We start from the raw sequence: 20,266 nt of genomic DNA, 5'->3' as shown, positions 1-20,266 counted from the left end.
AATAAAGCCTACTAGCCACTTTTTAACTCTATCTCTGAGAAATAGATAACTCATAAAGTTTCAGATTTTACGGGTGAAATTTTAGAATCTTTCTTGAGGATAATAATTATTTTTATAAATAAGCTAAAAATGACTACTTATGAAATTTTTTTAGTGAGCATTTCCTCTATTATGAGCATTACGTGGTGCATATTTAAATTAATTGTGGTTCTAATATGAATACGGAACACAGACGAAATAAATAAATAAAAAGGAATGGGGGTGTCCAATGTACCCTGCGTCTTCCATGTCGACCTTTAGCTGTAGGACTCAACGCCTACTGACAAACAAACTCAATAAAGATTTTTATATATCTTCTATTTCTAATACATCACCCTTTGACCTTTTCATACTTAGCTTGTCCAAAAACAACAATAATGAAAAGTAAACCAAAAAGCAAAAATAGAATGTTTCATCAAGAGTATTTTCTCCTCCTTTGAACTACTCGAAAGAAGAATACAAATTAAGGAATATCTAGCTAGCTCATGAGCTGACCAACCGACTCTTCTAGTGGCTTTGGTTTAATATCTTTATCTAGCTGACCAGCCGACTCTTCTAGTGGCTTTGGTTTAATATCTTTATACATCTATTTTATTTTTGAGTTTACTTTTTTTATTTCTTTTGTATTTTAGTATATTTTCAACTCCCAACTTGAGCTGTTCAAATGTCTATATATAGCGGTCGGTTCAAGAAAGCTTAAAAAAAAAAAAAAAAGATATTAGTTTGCCACCTCTTGTCAACTTTCTTGAAACTCAATTTTTTTTTTCTTTCTCTTTGAATTTTGAAGTTTAATTCAAACTTCTCATTTTATATTATAATTGTTAGGACTTTTTAGTTAGTCTTATACTATATAGTATATACTAGATTTTGTTATCAAGTCCCTTTATTTAGTGAAGTTGTTACATGTGTATACTCAAGGTGGCGAATTTTAGAAGCAAAAGAGACGGGGAAAGAGATGATGAGAGCTCTAATTTTAATGTGTTGGGATCGACGTTTTCGGGTAATATTAACAGAGAAGAAGAAATGTCTGTGATGGTTTCTGCACTGACACGTGTCGTTACTGGTGAAGATAGAGTATTAATGGATCATCAAGGAGATATTGGTGCAGCTAATTCGAATAATAATAATATTGGTTCATCTTTGTGTGAATTTTCTGGAGGTGTTGGAGAGAAAAGGGGACATGAAGAGCAACACTTCTTGTCTGATATTAGTTCACCATCAGGTATGTAAATTCATATTTTTTGAATGTTCATTAGTATTATTTAGAGCTTAAGCTCTATTTTAAAAAATATTTATAAGCATATCATTTAAAAGGTTAATTACTAGCCGTGTGTGAAGGTAGAATTTTCATCAACGGAGTTTATTATCTACTCTATATAAAATATGATTTTTAGTTCCACCTCTAGCTCCTCCTATGATTGCAAATACTTATATTTAAAACATCGATTGGAGATATTTAGCAAATGATGAGTAATTAATCATGTTAAGTTACATTAATGGTGTAGAAAATTCCTTACACTATCATTGTGTATATAACATAGAAGTATAGTACTAATTAATTTGTTCTTCTTGTTTGTTTTTGCCTATAGTTTCTTGTCCTTGATTTCCTGCTACTATATGTTATTTCTTGTACTTCGAGTATTTTATGTATCTATTCTTTTTTTCAGATTGTTTATCATGGTCTTCGATCTTGCTCTATTTCATTTTCATACTACTTTGAATTACTTGTCCTTATCTGACCTTTTTTTTGCCATGCTTTCTCTTGAGTCGAGGGTCTTTCGGAAACAGCTTTCCTCCTACATTGTTGGGTAAGTGATCAAGGTGACACTTTACCCTCCCCAGACCTCACATTGTGGGATTTCACTGGGTACGTTGTTGTTGTAGTTGTTGTTCTTGTTTGTTGATGTATAAAAAGACATGAAGTAAGGCTAATAGTCTTTTTCTTCTTATATCATAGTTTGAAGATCAGTGTTGCTAAAAAGCTAATTAAGTGTAGATGCTGACAAATAGAGAGGTGTGATATACATAAACGATTTAATAAGCAACTAAGCATGTTGGCTTGTCTGCATCTTATTATACGTAAATTGCTGCAATTCCTTTGTTCTTTATTTTGGTTCTTGCCTCTCATAACATGGCATGCATTAGAAGATATCAAGCTAATAAAGGATTTCCACTGTTCTCAATACATTTTAAAATATTAGATTCTCCGTTATTTATGTCGTCTGTGTCCATCTGTTATAGTTAATATTTATCATTCGGTGAATGACTGAAAGGATCTATTGATTAACCTAAACTAATTAGAATGTGCTTGCTACTTTGTTGTCGTACATAAGCAAAGTATTGAAAATCGTATTTACTCTTTCGACTTCTAACCATCGGCAAGATTCTAATTCATTAAGTTTGCATGAACTCTGAGAGATTATCATCAATAATTTCCTACTCCTAATTTTGTTTTCTTGGAATGCATTATTGTGTTAATAGGTGGGGAAAGTTCAAATGTTAGGACTATTGCAAGCAACACACCAACAACAGAAGCAACATTCATATATACTACTCCTACATATGATCATAATAATACCATTATTGATCATAATCAACCAAGAAGAAGATATAGAGGAGTGAGACAAAGGCCATGGGGAAAATGGGCAGCTGAAATTAGAGATCCAAACAAAGCTGCCAGGGTTTGGCTTGGAACTTTCAACACTGCTGAAGATGCTGCTAGAGCTTATGATGAAGCTGCACTAAAATTTAGAGGCAGCAAAGCTAAACTCAACTTCCCTGAAAATGTTAGACTCGTGCCTACATCAATTCCGCGTCAGAATGCCGTCGGTAATATGAGATTTACAACGGAAAATCAGTTCCCTACGAGCACATTTCCCACGGATTCCGCGGAAAACGATTTGGAATTTTCGACGGAAAAACAATTTCTGACAAGCGCACTTCCCACGTATTCCCTGGGGAATACCCTTTACACTGGTTCTTCTTTCCCTAATGATAATCCTATAGTTCACACTCAATCAGCAAATAGTAATAGTGACATAGACCCTCAGTATTTCTTGAATGATGATTATCAAAGGGTGCATTCATCTTCAAGTTTGTTAAACCAATCCATGTTTTCTACTACATTACAATACTCTTCTTCTTCATTGTCGTCGTCTTCTTCTTCTTCTCAAGCGCCTTTTATTCCCTTTATGTTTATCCAGGGTTCTCAACCTACCGGTCAGAGTAGTGCAAGTGATTTTCGGGCTACTTCATCGGATTCAGCTCATCACCCTTCTTCTAGAAAATCTAATAGTCGTGACTAGTTAGAGATTTATGTTTATCACTTCAATGTGATTTTTGAATGGATTGTGAAACCAGAACCGGTCTACATAGTGAACAATGTAGGTGGACAAAGTTCTCTTTACCTTTTTGGCTTAGTTGTTGAGATATAAATCTTGAGTAGGATCTTATAAAATGAGAGTTATTTTTTGGAAATTTCTTGTTTTAACAAGAAGAACAACAAGATGATGTTGATGATGATGAAATAAGCAATGATTATGACATAATGTTTGTCTATCTTATTTTATATGTTGGTATTTGGCTGATATTGAATCTAAGAATCAAGTCAAATTAAAGCTTTTGAGTAAACAAGTTAATATATGCATGCAAGATACTCCCTCCGTTCACTTTTTACTTGTCCACTATGGACTTTCTTGACACCCCTTAAAAAATAATAAATGAAGTGCTTAATTTACCATGATGCCCATATTAATTGGTGCATATTTTTAGTAAATTTGAAAAATGATTTGAAATGAGTAATTAAAACTATGAGTAAAACAGGAAAAAAGAAATTGTTTTTTCTTGATATGCTAAAAGTGACAAATAAAAGTGAAAATCTATTTTTAGAATACTGGACAAGTAAAAGTGAACGGAGGGATTACTAAGATTATGCTCATTACCAACAATTCAATAAGAGGGTGATCAGCAATTGGTTAAGACAAATCATGTCATTAAGGATGGCAATTAGTTCCCAACTCAACTGGATTCTCCACACGTTGAAAATGCCTCTTCAGTGCATCTTTCCTGTGGCTGAAATGGAACAAACCGAAAAAGGACCAGCTAAGGGTGAGCTGGGCAGACCAACCCAAATGCTCAATAGAATATAAAAAAGGACCACATATATATGAAAACACCTCAACGAACTCATGTGAATGTTCCTCAGTCCAAGAAAGCTATAATTTGTCATATGCATGTTGATCGATGTAGACCAATTAGGGAGTAATGTCGACTATCATAAAAGGATAATGCGGCTAATGCGGCTGTTCACCTTATTAAGAAGGAAAGGGAGACTGAATGCAAGATGCAAGACTACGGAGCCAAATGGCTCTTTCTTATCAAATACTCTATCCATCCAATCAATTTGCATCAGTCCAAAATATTCTTCATGTAACTTCAGAATAATAAAAATGGACCTATCTCTATTCGCTTTTGATACCCCATTTAATAATGCTTTAGAAAATAGTTCAAAATGGGAATTTTTCGACTCCACAATATCTTTTCTTATAATATAATGCTAAAAAGGTATCAAAGACAACTCACATCCGCGTTCATTCAAGTTAAACAAGTAACAAACAATTCTCAAAGCAAGAAAGATGCATTGCCTTGTACCGGTCATCAAGAAGTCTAATCTTTTTTTCTTTTCTTTTTTTATGACAAGAAAACCCGCAGCCGCTACCCTTTGGGTGCGCACAAGACAATGAATCCCGCTTCTGCGATGCACAACCGCAAAACCACATGAAGAGATAACCCACACTGTGCAGTTCTCGCCGTGCGATGCCTCTCAACCCAAAAGACAAATCCCCTACCTTTTGTAGGCAGGGGGTTTCAAACCCGAGACCTCCATTATGGAAGCCCCATGCTCAACCAACTGAGTCACCCTTACGGGCTCCATCAAGTCGTCTAATCTTGACAGTATAAAAGCTGATAAAAGTTATTTCATCCACCAAGAATTCTATAATCCGGTATCACACGATTGATATCAAACCTGTAAAAAAGCCGAATCTTTTTGGTCCTCTGATCCTATTTGATTAACAATTGAGAGTAAAGTATCAACAAACCTATGATCTCTTAACATCAACGTTTAGTTGTTGATCACAATGACTAAAGCATCTGGATAATACAAGAAGAAAAAAAGTACAAAAAGAAAAAGTCTAAGCCAGGAAGCTGAGGAAAGCAAGCAGGCAGACGAAGATAGCAGAGGTAGAGGGTCCAAAATTACGAGCTTTTTTTCCCCTTTAAGCGTGGGCAGGCCAGACTGCAAAACGGTTTCAATTTTGTCACATAACTGCTCCCCGATGACAATTACCATAATTGATGAGCTACCTCATAGAGTTCTGCCAGTCTTTCAAGCCCTTATTGCAGCTTTGTGCACCATTGTCTCCTTGTGGATTTGGTGACAACTCTTCTCAACAAGGTCGAGCAACTTCTCCAAATTAAAAGCCCATGAATTTAAAATGTCGTTGCTGTCTTTTGCAGGTTGAAAACAGACTATACCCACAGGTCTATCAATCTTCGCGACCAGTGCTTTTGATACAACCATTTCGGAAAGATGTTTTTCAGCATCCTGAGATGAGAGAACAAAAGATGAGCATCACCAGAAGAACATGTTAATAAGTAAAACAGCAATCTCAATCGGATCAGAAGAACATGTAAACAATGTTCTAAATAACAATGACCGAGGATGCGGCTTAGATGGATAAACAATATAATCAGGAAGATCATATGGAACTGGATAAAAGGGCATTCTTCAGCCATAAAATAGTCAAACTTAGGCAGCCAGATCATAGTTTTCAGTTCCCAAACTAATACCTAACTGGAAGTTAATAGCCAATAGAGCTTTTGGAGTACTATTTTAAATCTACATGCTATAGACTAAAAATCAAGATGGGCTCTAATTTGAGAGCTTGTAGCAGCTCTCGTACTGATTCACGTCAAACAGCGTTAGTGACATGTGGTACCAGAACACAAGGTTATGTTGCTTTTTGCTTCTTTTTTTTTTTTTTTGGCAGGGGGGTGGTATTTAAATTAAACCCACGATTCAAGCCCTTGCAGCCCCAGTCTACACTTAATTTAAGTTTTGATGGTGCTATAGCGGAAACTGGAAAAAGGTTAAATCCCAACAAACTTTGCAGCAGAGAATCAATCTGAAGAAAATTTATCTTGTTGCAGATGTGATGCATAATCAGGAATCATGAATCCAACCTGAATTTCTAGGCACAATAAATCTGCTAATCTCTTCAGAGTTATCCTCGAGTAGTATTTTGAGACAACAAGAATGTTCTGCAAGGAAATAATAATTAGATAAATGAATCAATAGAAGCCATAAAAGGAGCGAATTGGAGGCGTGCAGCAAAGGATATTACATGCTCTGTAACTCTCAGTCTAAGATCTTTAGCTGCCTCGTCACCCAAGGAACCACCAAGCATATTCTTCTCATTTTCAAACTCATCCTTGAAGGTATTCCATAATGATGTCCACTGAATGACTTCCATGGTAATTAATTGTTTCAGAAGCAACCTAGAACAAAAGAAAAGGTAGATACTACTAAACCTTACACCCAAACTGCTTGCCTACTGGAGCACAAGGATTTAAGAAAATTGTAAATTTTCATATTGAACCTGTCCCATAAAAATCAGAATAATTTTCCGCCAATTTCACTTCCAGGTTTATAAATTGAGAGAATATGGTTAATTAATCCCAAGCCATTATTTATTATTTCCCTTTAGAGTTTCTACTTGACACAAAAGTTTCAGAAACTAAACTTAATAAGACAGATGCATTAATAATTAAATTACAACGATCTTTTATTGATGGTAGTCAGGAATGTGTTCTAAAAGTTCATCAAGAGCAGCCTCACCACTAAACTTATTACCGTACTATACACAATATCTTCTTGTAGAGGTTTTACTTAACAACAACAGTTCTGAGAAAAAAATTAGTTAATTTAGAAAGATGAATTATGATAATCTCCTTCTGATGCTTGTAAAGAAATGATGTTTTGCTGAAGAAGCAGCATAGTTAAAGAGTGATGTTCTTTAAGTCCATCAAAAGGCAGTCTCACTACTCAAACTTATTACCACAGACACACACTAGAAATTATCAAACATTCAGGTTGATACATCTGCATCTAATCTTGAATATGGATTCAAGTCATATGAGAGAAACACAATTTTTCTTTGATAAAGGTAATTATGAGACAAAAGAAACTTATATCTAGCTTGCATAAAGAGAAATGTAAGCTAAATCACAGGGTTTCTTCTCCATTTTATTACAAAATACTACCAAATGGTCCGTTGATACAAAAGCAGGGGATAGTTTCCAGAAAGGGTGCTGATGATGGTTTGCAAAATTTGAGAAACATCTTTCCCACAAGCTCCTATGGGCAAATGAAAGATAATTGCTTATCCCCAGCTCCATAAACAAAATAGTGCAAGTAGAGTTTTCGAGAGAAAACCTGAAATGAGGGATCTCTGAAAGATTCTTGTCCTCCAAAGTTGAGTTATGAAGACTCGACTGCATAGGATCATGCGGTGACAAAACCAAATACCAGCAAATCTTCCTCAGCACCTGCATAATAGGGGGGAAAATACAGCATAATTTAGGGGCAACCAAGTATCAAGTGGATCTCTGTCAAGTAAATATGTTAATATTCACTACCTTCTTCTACTTATGTCACCAATGTTCATCGGAATTTGATATCGCGTGTTGATATTATACATTACTTCTCTAGTTAAGAATGATAATTCATGGGCGCAATCATGACTTAAAAAATTTGCATATGAGGTGCACAGATTACCATAACTACACCTCAAAAGTATAAGTGAACAAGGCTTACTGGTATCCATTGTGCTGGGTCTTCCTTTACAGAAGGGATCTCATATATGGCCTTGTAACAGCGACATATCTCTAGGTAATCATTGTTATGAAAGTAATACCTGCAGCACCGGAATAAAAGAAATGATTGTGCCAGTTTAAGACATACAAATGCAAAGAAAGGTTCCAGATGCAACAACTGCAGTCTCTATCTTTCTAGTAAGTGAAAATCAGAATGTTTCACCCGGAATGCACATGTTAATCTTATTCCATCGTAAAATGAGTAATGTGCATCAAGGGTCAGGATGCATTGAAAATCAACTAGGAAGCAAGTCAGTGAATTTATTCAAACACAAGTCTGTTCAAATTACGACCATGCTACAAAAATCATCAAAAATCAGTGAAGAAGAGAGACATCAACCACAACTACTAATCTGTTCAAATTATGACTTGGCATAAATATGCTGAGCCCCTGAGCGCTTGGGGTAAGAATGGTCTAGTTTATCATCAAAATCAAGAGAAAACAACTTCAGCCAAACTCCACATAGAATCATAACTCACCTAATCATCAATTCATAGTAGATTCGCTTCAACTCTAACAGTGATGGAATATCTGGAGCAGGCTCTTCAACTACATTGTCACCTTCTCTTGGTTTCTTCTTTTCTTTAGAAGGATCGGCTTCAAACACTTTGGGATTGATCTTTCTTGAGAGTATTTGTGCACGAACATAATCTGGACTATCTAAACAGAGACGCACCTGCAGAGTTCAGCATTACATAACTAGTCCAAAGTCATGCTCCAGCTTTAGAAAGAAAAGGATCAGCGATACATACTTGTTCAAGAATAAAAGCTATCTTCTCTGTTTTTGCCATTGCTCCAAAAGTTTCAACCTGTCCGTCAACACACCCATCAATGGTAACATTGCAAGTAAGTGATCCCAACAAGCTTCTAATTAAAAACTGAGGCTCAGCTTGACACTGATCACTAAAGCAAAAAGACCAAGCAGTCACCAAGGAGAAGGTCAAGGAATACTGACCGCAACTTCTTGCATCAAATTAGCAGCCTCGTCTATGTGTCCTTGTTCTTCTTTAATTTTTGCAAGTTTCTTAATCAAACGGGCTCTCTCAATTTCAACATATATCTACATGCAAGATTCAAGTCCCTCAGTGGGAGGAAAAAAAAGGACAAAAGATAACCGAGTGTTCTAATTTAAAATATAAAAGAAAAACAGACAAATGAACACTTACCTTTCCTGCAGATACATTATTAAGTGTCTTGATGAGTTCTATCTTAGTTTCAAGATCAGGTGTCTGGTCAATATACTGCATCGCTTGTTGGACCATAGCCTGTACAGCCTGCACAAGTCCCAAAAAGATGCTAAACAGTGTTATTATACAATACTATTGGACAGACAAACCCATAAGATCATCCATCACCACTGGAAAAACACCATGTCTCACAGGATTCTGATAGCAATGCATAGTTCCACATACAATATGTTATGTAACGAATGAACATGCCTGTAAGCACTTCACATAATCAATGGGCAGGAGCATATATTCAACTGTACCAGTAATAAACTTTCCAAGGCAAACAGGCACATGTCTAGTAGCTAAGCATGCCTAAGCATTAACACATATACGCATCACCACATTACTCATCTAATCATGCAGATGATGAGTGAACTATATAAAAGGAAAATCCTCTCTTTTCTCCCCCAAATGCGTACGACTTCTATAGATTATTTCTGATAGGTAAGTAAACAAACATTAGAAAGCATCAACATGTTGCAAACCTGTTTTGCTAAAGTCTGCATTAAGGCAAAAACCAACTATTCTTGGGACATAATCATTGGATACCACAAAAGCACAAACCAGTACATCAGCCATACAAATGTTTGGCCCCCACGGAAATTGCGAAATCTAAATAACTAAAGTATTATTCCCTTAGTATGGCCTCCCATATTGGCTCTCCATATTTGAATTATTTTTTATCAGGATCACAAAAAATATATGGTTCTGCAAATTTATATAATTGTCTTAAAGGACATGTATAAATGTACACCTAGTATGTACTTCCTCCGTTCACTTTTACTTGCCACGTTTCGCTTCTCGAGAATCAAACTACATGAACTTTAACCAACATTTTAAGATGTATTTTTTCGTCATATTAATATGAGAAAAAAAATTGCAACTTATAGTATTTTTCGTGTAGTTTTCGAACATCTAAAACTAAATCTCAAACTAGTATATGTGTTTATATATCAATTAGCCATGCCTAAATGTCAAACTAGTCAGAATAACTATACACAATCATCTATATTCCTTTACAAGGTCACATATACTAATAAGAATTTCTTATTACCTGTTTCAATTGTCCACGACGCTTAGACAAGAGAACAATCTGTTCATTAAGTGTATTCCAAGCACGAGCATCGAAGCATAGCTGAATAATATCAGTAGCGGCTTTCCTCGTACCCGCAACATCTCCAGCTTGTCTCATTTGCTTCTCCACATTCAACAGTGTCTCTATTTGCACTTCCAATTTCCCATCACTTTCCTGAAATCAAGCAACATTGAGCAAAAAGTCAAGAGAAATTTTCAAAAATATACAGCTTTTTGAAAAATATTACGCCACGTAGCCCAAAAGCATTATACATAATGTATCAACCTAGTATAATAGTGTATAAATACAGAAATATGAGCTAAATCGGGTAACAAACTCCAAAGTATGGACTACATGGTGTAAATATTTTCCAAAATAGAGATAGGGCGTAATTTTCCCAAAAATGAATTCAATATGCGGAAACGAGATCTGAATATAGTAAAACAAAACAAATTTGAACTGTAGAATAGTAGATTATCATTTTGTAACATAAATCTATATGGAAATATCACAAAATTAAATTTACAGTTCATAATTGAGCAAAAAACAATCATTGAATAAGCTCAAATGAGATATGAATTTAGTGAACGAAACATAGAATTTGGAAATATCACAAAATTAAATTTACAGTTCAAATTTCCAAAAAATTAAATTCAGATAAGAAATTAGTAAAACAAAATGAGATTTTTAAGTGGAGCATAGTAGTAGATTATTACCATGTTTGATTGAGATCGCTGTGAAACCCTAAGAGAGAGAGAGAGAGTATAAAGTGTTGAACACGGCCTCTCTTTTACTGCTTTTTTCAGTCTATGTTAGCTGCTTTTCTATTTTTCTTTGTTTACTTTCTTTCTTTTTTCTTTTCAATTTCAATCGAGTTTTCTTGTACAAGGGGTTAGGACATAATGTTGCAAAGATTTTCTTAGTATTGAATACGAGACGGATTCATAATTTAAATTTTATGAACTCTTTTTATTTTTCTAAGTATTAGTGATATTTTCATGTAAATTTATTTTCTAAGTATTAGTGATATTTTCATGTAAATTTATTTTTCTAAGTATTACCTTGTTGTTGTTTTTGCTTGTTGCTATTGCCTTCTTTTTCATCTGTTTTTGAGCCGATGGTCTATCGTGAACAACTTCTTTACCTTCTCGAGATAGGGTAAGGTCTGCACATACTACCCTCACCCTAAACTCCACTTGTGAAATTACACTAAGGACCCGTTTGGCCATAAGAATTTTTCACTTTTTTCTGGAAAATGTTTTCACTTTATTTGAAAATTAACGTTTGGCCGTGAAAAATTCCAAATACAACTTGACGTTGTATTTGGAATTTGAAAAACACCTAAAAACCTGTTTTCACTTTCAGTACATTCAAACAACTAAATATTATTTGCAAAAACAATAACCAAACACAACTTCAACTTCAAAATTTCAAATAAAGTGAAAAACATGGCCAAACGCCTACTAACATGTACCTTTTTTACATATATAATTGTTCTGTGCAGATTAATTCGTGCACAACTTCACTCATTTATACGTACTTGTCACTTTTTACCTATATAAATTTTTTGGAAAAAACTCATCATCTAATTGCCTCGCTTGATATTTGAATGACAATAATGCTAAAGGCTTCAATCATCATGTAATTTGAGTTAGCAGCACATTTCCTTACTAAAAGGCTTGCACTGTTTTTGCTGATTCTGGTTTAGATGCAATTATTTGCCTACTTTGAGCAAAAAGACATAATTATATTCATCTATTATCTACTTAGGCTTTTCAACATGGCACTGAAATGTGTCAAACATCTTAGGCAATCAACAAAAATCGAGGACAATAATTTAATAATGTTCCTTTTCACGCTCCATATGGATTGATTGAATATGGAAAATTGATGTTAGAAAAGATGTGTCTTACCATATAGGAAGCGTAACAGGGAAAGAATGACTAGATGTATACATTTAAAAATTCTTTTGACATATGTCCATAGTTCTTTCAAGAAATAAAAACAAGCAAAAAATATTATAGAAGTTTACAGATCATCCATGTTTTGTGACAAAGTTGTTGTATGCCTGGTCCCTTCCACTGAAAACAGGTTGAGCAAGAATGGCACCCAGAAAGAGCAGTCGAGATGCATTTTCATGGCTAGCCACCATAATGTGTTACATTTCAAATCTCGGAACTGACTGCAAAATCATTGCAGTAGAGATGGCTTTGGTAAGATGGAAATATCGGATCAGTTTCCTTCTCTTCTTCTTCACCAGCCAGAATGGCGAGCCTCGGATCTGGAGGAAAACTGCGACTCCAAACCAAATCCAAAGTCGAGCTCAGAACGACTTATGGGTGACCTGTCACTTCCTCTACCTCTAACATCTCCAATGTCTTGAGAGTTACGTCGTTGGGATAGCTTCATGAGATCATCTCCAATCATAACATCATCTTCTACTTTGACTCTTCTATCCTCGTCAGAGATGTCAACTTCTGTTGCTTGAATGTTGCCCCCTTTGCTAGGCTTTGATGCCTCTTCATGTACATATCCGCGGAAATTGTTCTTCGAAGGTTCTATCTTCGAGCAGAATACTTCAAGAAAACTGTTCATGCAACCCTGGTCATACACATTGATCCTGTTGTCTCCTGGTCCTCTACGCCGAAAGTTCTCATATGTGGTCTATGCAGTTCAATATAAGTAAAACGAATGAAAACTATGCATATAGAAACTAACCAGTACTGCAATTATTATACTTGCAAACTGAAGCAAACGAGAATTAAATTATATATTGACATAAGAGGTGTAAAAGACTAACCTGATTTCTACTTATGAGATACAAATGGAAGCCAGTGAGACCTCCAACAAACCAAAGCGCAACAAAACAATATGCCATCAGCGCCACTGATGCTGGTGATACTTTGATAGCCTTCCAAACGGTTCCACAATCATCCACAAGAAGCTTAAGATATAATGCCGACATGGAAAAGACGTAAACACAGAGGAGAGCAGTTGATGAAACAAATAGGAAGAAGCAACGATAGTTGCGCTGTACACCAAAAAGGAAAGAAATGAGTCTCAAGAGGCAGCAAAGGCGCAGCTACTATAAATCAACTAAATTCAGCAAAGCAGCAAAACTTGAAGCTGACGTGAATTTCTTAAAAAAATAGCAAAGGTGGCAGGTTTCATCTTCATGATGAGAACGAGAAACCATAAAGATAGTTATACAAAGAAAAGGAATATAAAGTGGAAACACAAAGGAACGTTGAGAACAGAATAAGGTGTAGAAGGAAAAGGTTCATTACCTTTCCAATGCATTGACCCACCCAAGGGCAATGGTGGTCAAACCGCTCCACACAGTTATTACATACTGAGCAATGAGAGCATCTTGGCGGACGATACAACATGCATGTTTCACAATATTTAACTCTCACTGGCAGACCATTTACAAGGATTTCTTTGGTGCGAGGCAAAGGTTTTCCAACTTCAATGGAAGCTGAAGAATCATAACCATTAACTTCCTCTGGAGGATGAGAATTGCGTGGAACGATGCCAGGATCCTTAGTTGATGTTGCAAGTAGAAGAAACAAGACCTATTGCAACAAGCACGATGTCAAGACTGTGAAGTACAAAGAAAACAACAGAAGAAAAAACATAAACAGAAAAGTTGGACACTCTGGGGATGTTTGCAGAAGCATAAATAGAAAGTTATGGACAGATTTCTGCTAGAAGTAAGACGGAAATAAGTAATACTGGAACTTCGCCCCACATATGATAAAATATTACAGGACAAATAAATGGAAGTGATGAGGGAACTAACATAGATTGTGAAGACAATTGCTAAGACCAAAATTGCATATCCTGTACTTCCAGTTGTGAATTCGTGAGCAAGATTGTTTGCAACAAATACACAAAATATAACAACAGGAACAAGGATAAGCGTAAAGGTGATGATCAATGACTTAGCATCTGGCCCGAATATCAGCCTCCCATCAAACAAGAATATCTGCAGATAACAAACATTAACCAAAAAGAACGTTAAGTGCGAATAAACATTACTTTGTTTTTGTTTTTTTTCTTTTACTTCAAACCCACACCGAATTCAATAGTTCAAATAAAGACGACGCTTAACCTAATTTTGGTAATTGATACCTAGTCTTTATGGAAACAATACTCTACTTATCACTTATTACTTGTGCAATCATGTGCAGTTTATCGAAACCTAAAGTAAACAACTCTGCCTAGCACTACTAATATACAAATTATCCCATCAACAAGCAAGAGACAATATGCAATTAAAATCCAAATGAAGAAGACTATGATCTTTATGCTTAAACAAGTGACAAACACATTAGAACTAATCCAGCAACCAGGAGGCCCAATATTCTTCTCCTGTCCAAGACAGGCAAGTAAAGCAGAAGTAAAGCAGAACAACAAGACCAAATCTTTCAACAAGGAGAATGCAAAGCAATAAAATCCAGATCAAATTCCTCTAAAGTACACAAAAAACTAGTTATAACACATATATATACACACCAAATACTCATATCCTTAAAAAGATCATTAGCTTTCTGAAAATCAAAGAATACTGTCTCCAAATCTGCATAATCCTTAAGCTCAAAAGTAACATTCAAATAATACAACTCAATCTAGCAACCCCAACACGCCAAATCTTCTTTTCTTGTTGAAGCAAAGCAAGTAAAGCAACAAAACCCCAGATCAAATTCCTCTAAAGTACACAGAAAACGACTTTTAAACACAATATATATACATCATATACCCATATCCCTAAAAAGAGCTATTAGCTTACAAAATCTCAAAGAAAACTATAAAAGAGCTATTAGCTTACTAAAACTCAAAGAAAACTATCTCCAAATTTGCATAATCCTTGAGCTCAAAAAGAACTATGCATACTTTAAAAAAAATACAGTACACACACGGTTGCTTAATGTGTAACATAATATATGAACTAGAAAGTAGGTTGCTTACATTGTTGCCCTTCCAAGACTGGTATACCCTCTTAGGTTTGGCCATGAAATAATGATTTCTTGATTTGTCACTTTGCTAAAACTGCAAGAAGAATAGAACAAGGGTGAAAAAACATGAACAGAAGTTGTAATTCTTTTGCTTTTGCTTTCATTTTATTTTTATGTTATTTTTCTTCTTTTTTTTCCAACTTTTGTGCATACAAATTCGTGTCAAAATGGCGGTCTATGGTTCAAATGCGGTGGATTTAATCATAGTTTATGCCTTTACCTTTCTCTCTTTTTTCTTTTCTTCTTTTTCTTTTCTAGTGTCGGCCCTTCTCATTTCTTTTGTTTATCTTAATGGGCGAATATAAGTACTATTCCTGCCGTCTCATAATAAAAATCACTTTATCTAAAAATACACATATTAAAAAATTAATAATATAATATAAAATTTATCCAATTACTCCTATATAATAATGCCCTTTACAAATTATTTTTAATTTTATGGCTTTTTACAAGAGATCTTCATTTTTTTTCACATAAGAAATTTGAAAAAAACACATAAGATATTTGGAAAAGACATTTTCTTTTATTCAAATTGTAAGAGGCCAAGAGATCTTATTTCTTCGTTTACCTTTTGATTAGAATATGCACAAGAAGTAAACCTTTTGATATTGAGAATCCAACAATATCAAATTATTATATGGCTTTTCTAACCATTATTTAGATGTACTTTATTGTCTAAGAATAAAATTGAAAAAAACTAGTCAACTTATGTCTTGGTTTTCTAAGGTGACACTTATTATAGGATAAATTTTTTTAGCTAAGATGACACTTATTATGAGATGGAGGGAATACTAATTACCTAATTCATTATAAAAGAACAATTACATATTTCTATTACTCCCTTCGTCCCTTTTTTCTTATCACGTTTCACTTGTCGAGAGCTAAATCAAATTTGATTTTAAATCTAAAATATAAATGTTCAGAAATTATACGAAAAATACTATAAGTTGCATTTCTTCTCATATTAATATGATAAAAGAAAAATATATCTTAAAATAGTGGTCAAAGTTTATGTAGTTTGACTCTCGATAAACGAAGCGTGACAAGTAAAAATGGACGAATGGAGCAGAATATAAAATGCATAATGTATTAGATTTATTTTATAATTAAAAATATTTATTAATAAATAATATCATTTGTTTCGTATTCCATGATAAAAGAGCTTTATTTTATAAATAAATTTAAATATTTAAAAAATTTAAGAATTACGTCGACGAGATACAAGTCAGTAAAACTACTTGCATATGCTTTTCTGATTTGATCGTTTAGCCACTCTTTCTGTGAGGAGTAGGGGAAGTATTCACTAACAGTGAAATGATAAGGCCACAGTGAATTGATACGGCCTAAGTAAATGTAATAGTCATTCGGACCTAAATTGATATGTTATTTGATCAAGTTTCTAAAATCAGCTTATTTTGAAAAGTAATTTTTAACTAAGTATTTTTGGCGAAAAATAATTTGTATTTGATCAACTAATTTAAAAAGCACTTTTGAGCAACAATTAGTGTTTGATCAAACTTTTAAAAGTGTTTAATTATAAGTGTATTTTTCTCAAAAGTGTTTTTGGGTAGAAGTTATTTTTTTAGCTTCTACTACTCCCCAAAAGCGCTTATTTTCTCCCAAAAACGTGACCAAACACCTCACTTTTTAAAAATTAGTACTTATTAAAAAAATAAGTACTTGTGAGGAAAAAAAAAAAAAAAAGCTTGGCTAAACAGGCTACGAGTGATATTTGGAGAAAAAATTGAGTAATATTTAAAGTTGAAGTTTAAAAATGATATTTGGACATGTATTTCACTCGAAAGAAAGTTGAATAACTAATCAAATCACTTTTTTAAACTTGAAAAACTCATCTTCTGCGACTTATCAAAAAGTCATTTCAATGTATAGCGAAATAATGTTTTGCAAATATTTGTCGGAAAAAGGGGAAGGTGTGGGGGGGGGGGGGGGGATTCATATCCTAAAAGGGCTCTAATTAATTGTGCAAAAATAAGGTACAAACTGTCAAGGACCGCCCCAGCCCTCGACTGTGCTCTTTTATGTGAGACTAAAAATCAACAACAAAAGCTTCAGTGGCTCCAACGAAAAATTGGAAAGCAGAATTCTTATATTGTTGATCCAGTGGGGCTCTGGTATGAACTGACTCTATTTTGGAACGACGAACTTGAGGTATGGTTCAAAATACTCAAAAAACGAGTATTGTAGTGATAGCCTTGAAGGCTAATGGAAATGTGCTTCAAGCCTACGGTAGTCCGATTTATTTTGTTGGAAAAATCATGATAGCTGAAGCGTTGGCGATTTCAATTCATACTGCGGTACGTGGAGCAAGGATGGAAAAATATAACAATATTATTAGATTCGTCAACTATGACTCAAATACTTAATAGGAGAATAATCCCCTCTTAGGATGTAATTACTGTTTGTGAGGATATTTGACATCTCAGCCGTTATCTCGATGATGTAGCTTTTAGATATATTAATAGACGTGCCAATACATGTAGCCATAGATTAGCTTTGTTAGCTTTATCACTATTTCATGAAGTCTCTTGGTCCGAAAACTTCTCATATTGGATTGTTAACGAGGCTTCTTCTTGCTTTGTACAACTGGCTTGAGTTGGATCAATGCATATCAGTGTTGGAAAAAAATATTGTATAATCACATTTTTGCTTTTTGGCAATCGGAAAGTAGTCAACAATATCAGTGGCACAATTCACGTCATAGTATTAATTTGACCGAATGAGAAAAAGTAAAAGTGACGTACAATATATATTGTATCGTCTTTGACAATTTATCCCTAATTATCTTATTTTATTTTATCAAGTTATATCTTCTTTTGTGGAAATTAATTAAATATTTATTACGTGTACAAAATGTTCCATTTTGATTTTCCTTTTATGTTGATTTTTAAATTTGAATTTATTTCCAAAAAGTATACGTACATATTTATGAGTCACTTAGCCGTATATCTAATCGGAAACTAGAATAGTTTGGGCCCCTTCGAATGACGATGGGGATAAAATTAACAAAATAAAATAAACCAAAAGTAACTAAAATTAGAATAACAAAAATAAGATCATTTTTTATCTCGTTGAGAATGACTTTGATCTAGTTTATACTCTATTAGAAGTAAAAGGCGCTTTGATCGGATTTTTATGTATATCAGAAAACAATATTCTGAATTCTTCATTCGAAGTGAATTCTTATCCTATTTTTGCATTAGACTAATCACAAAGGGACTTTATAACAAAAACTACATCCATTTCCTACATTCATCCCGACAGAACTCGCTTACCTCACTATTTTGTGCTCTCTATGCCCGTGTGCCTTAGTTAATTAAAATATAAGTTGTCAATTCAGTATATCTTGATGTTAGTTAATTAAGTATAAGTTATCGATTCAATCTATCTTGATGAGCTTTTTCTAATAGATAGAGAGAAAACTAGTATGGATGGAATGGAATGAAACCCATAGATAATTAGAATTTAAATCCCAATATAAAAATATTAGATGAATTTTTTATCAAAACTTTTAGTAAGCAAAATTATTCAATACCTATTTTGATTAGAAAAAGAAGAAGCATATATTAGATAAAATAATTAAAATACACGCAATTTAACTCGAGCACCAACGATGTATAAAAAAGGGACGGAGACATTGAGAATTGAGCAAGCCTATATAGTAAAACAGATAAAGGATGTTTTGGGATTACTTAAAGGAATATTTAGGAAGTAGTGAATAGGTAGAAAAATTAATTAGATTATGAAATCCTTCTTGATAGAAACAATCATTAATTTAATCCACAAGAGTGATTTCTTGTGACAAAACAGTTGGAAAAGAATCTACCTTTGCTTGCAATTTCAAATTTGCTCCACGTGACTTTGAAATAATCTCAATAAATTAAAAATTCAATTAAGGTTTTAAAATATGGTTCAATTCTTATTGTGTAATCCGTAAAGTTCAATGTCCAACTCCCATCTGCATGAATATGTTAGGACTATAGTGATACATTTAGAATAGGTAAAAGAATAGGACAGCAGTACCAATTATTAGATTTTTTTCTTCTTCAAAACATGCACTTTTGGCCCAATCAATTCCAATTGTATGTCGTTCTTTTAAGGAATTATCAAAAATACATAAATCGTATTGGACGCGTTTTACCGCAAAGCATAACAAAGAGAAGCCGTCAATAATTAAAGCTAGGAAGATCTCTTTATTGGTCTTTTTCCTAACAATCGTGGTGTTCAGGCTAGTTTGTTTGCATCTCGATTAATTTCATGTGGTATTTACCTGCACAAATAATTGATCCCCCAAAGCTTGAACAGATGTCGAAAAATTACCTAGTGCTACTTTTGCCTCTGGTGAAGCTTTAAACCTGAGACCTCTTATTCTCGACCTACTTGCATCTAGTAACTATTTGGTGTAAATATTAGGGTGGCAAAATGGTTAAAATTTACTGTTATCCGCCTGACCCAACTTAATATAAATGGGTTGGATATTCGATCATTTCAAGAATGGGTCACATATGAAACAACCCATACTATCCATCATAGAATATGAATAACTCATTGGTATCCACCAACCAAACTCCCGTTAAAGTATTTAAGAGCGTAGGAATCCTAAAGGGTACACTTATGATTTTTTATTTCTTTATTTTTTATTCTATTTTATTTGGGTGTCTAAACTTATTTTGGCTTTTAGATTGTGTTCTCATTTGACTATTCCTAAAATCTATATTATCTATGCGTTAACCCATATATTTTATCCGTTTTTATTTAACCCGTTTTCGATCCGTCCATATCCGACCTGACCCGCTCGTTTGCCACTCCTTGGTTTAATTAATGAAAATCCTAATTCCAAGCGATTTGAGTACCTCTATCGCATTATTTTGCTTTTGGAAGATGTCATATATATATATATTATATGTCCCTTGCTTTTAAATGACTTTTTTGTTCCAAGGGATTGAATGTT

The 20,266-nt window shown here is 34.0% G+C and overlaps 3 protein-coding genes across 3 annotated transcripts; 1 reads left to right on the top strand and 2 right to left on the bottom strand.

The window, feature by feature from the left end:
- Positions 1–741: 741 nt before the first annotated feature.
- LOC132060423 (ethylene-responsive transcription factor ERF114-like) lies at positions 742–3,600 on the top strand. The gene is made up of 2 exons (XM_059453467.1): positions 742–1,261; positions 2,521–3,600. The coding sequence occupies exons 1-2, from the start codon at positions 943–945 to the stop codon at positions 3,342–3,344; spliced, it is 1,143 nt and encodes a 380-aa protein (XP_059309450.1). The 5' UTR covers positions 742–942; the 3' UTR covers positions 3,345–3,600.
- Positions 3,601–5,127: 1,527 nt separating this feature from the next.
- Positions 5,128–11,164, bottom strand: LOC132060422 (26S proteasome non-ATPase regulatory subunit 12 homolog A-like). The gene is made up of 11 exons (XM_059453466.1): positions 10,996–11,164; positions 10,259–10,453; positions 9,142–9,249; positions 8,931–9,035; positions 8,728–8,784; positions 8,455–8,651; positions 7,916–8,015; positions 7,535–7,647; positions 6,444–6,597; positions 6,283–6,360; positions 5,128–5,644 (listed from the first exon to the last, which is right to left on the bottom strand). The coding sequence occupies exons 1-11, from the start codon at positions 10,996–10,998 to the stop codon at positions 5,426–5,428; spliced, it is 1,329 nt and encodes a 442-aa protein (XP_059309449.1). The 5' UTR covers positions 10,999–11,164; the 3' UTR covers positions 5,128–5,425.
- A 1,046-nt stretch (positions 11,165–12,210) lies between these two features.
- Positions 12,211–15,511, bottom strand: LOC132060421 (protein S-acyltransferase 8-like). Its single transcript, XM_059453465.1, has 5 exons — positions 15,251–15,511; positions 14,082–14,267; positions 13,567–13,854; positions 13,080–13,310; positions 12,211–12,943 (listed from the first exon to the last, which is right to left on the bottom strand). Exons 1-5 carry the CDS (start codon positions 15,293–15,295, stop codon positions 12,533–12,535), a joined length of 1,161 nt encoding a protein of 386 aa, XP_059309448.1. The 5' UTR covers positions 15,296–15,511; the 3' UTR covers positions 12,211–12,532.
- Between the last annotated feature and the right edge of the window lie 4,755 nt (positions 15,512–20,266).

Source organism: Lycium ferocissimum, chromosome 6, assembly GCF_029784015.1.
Source record: "Lycium ferocissimum isolate CSIRO_LF1 chromosome 6, AGI_CSIRO_Lferr_CH_V1, whole genome shotgun sequence".
Taxonomy (NCBI): Eukaryota; Viridiplantae; Streptophyta; class Magnoliopsida; order Solanales; family Solanaceae; genus Lycium; species Lycium ferocissimum.
Note: the sequence above shows the minus strand (reverse complement) of the source record. Positions and strands in the feature narration are given on the sequence as shown.

Bases quoted from the DNA above. Each gene is read 5' to 3' on its own strand.
- LOC132060423 (XM_059453467.1), top strand. From the start codon at position 943: ATGTGTATACTCAAGGTGGCGAATTTTAGAAGCAAAAGAGACGGGGAA. The intron at 1,262-2,520 runs GTATGTAAATTC...TTGTGTTAATAG, and splicing joins TGATATTAGTTCACCATCAG to GTGGGGAAAGTTCAAATGTT.
- LOC132060422 (XM_059453466.1), bottom strand. The intron at 9,036-9,141 runs GTAAGTGTTCAT...TCTTGCATGTAG, and splicing joins ATAATGTATCTGCAGGAAAG to ATATATGTTGAAATTGAGAG. The intron at 8,016-8,454 runs GTGAGTTATGAT...CCGGTGCTGCAG, and splicing joins TACTATGAATTGATGATTAG to GTATTACTTTCATAACAATG.
- LOC132060421 (XM_059453465.1), bottom strand. From the start codon at position 15,295: ATGGCCAAACCTAAGAGGGTATACCAGTCTTGGAAGGGCAACAAT. The intron at 13,311-13,566 runs GTAATGAACCTT...TTTGGTGTACAG, and splicing joins TGGGTCAATGCATTGGAAAG to CGCAACTATCGTTGCTTCTT. The intron at 12,944-13,079 runs GTTAGTCTTTTA...TGAACTGCATAG, and splicing joins ATCTCATAAGTAGAAATCAG to ACCACATATGAGAACTTTCG.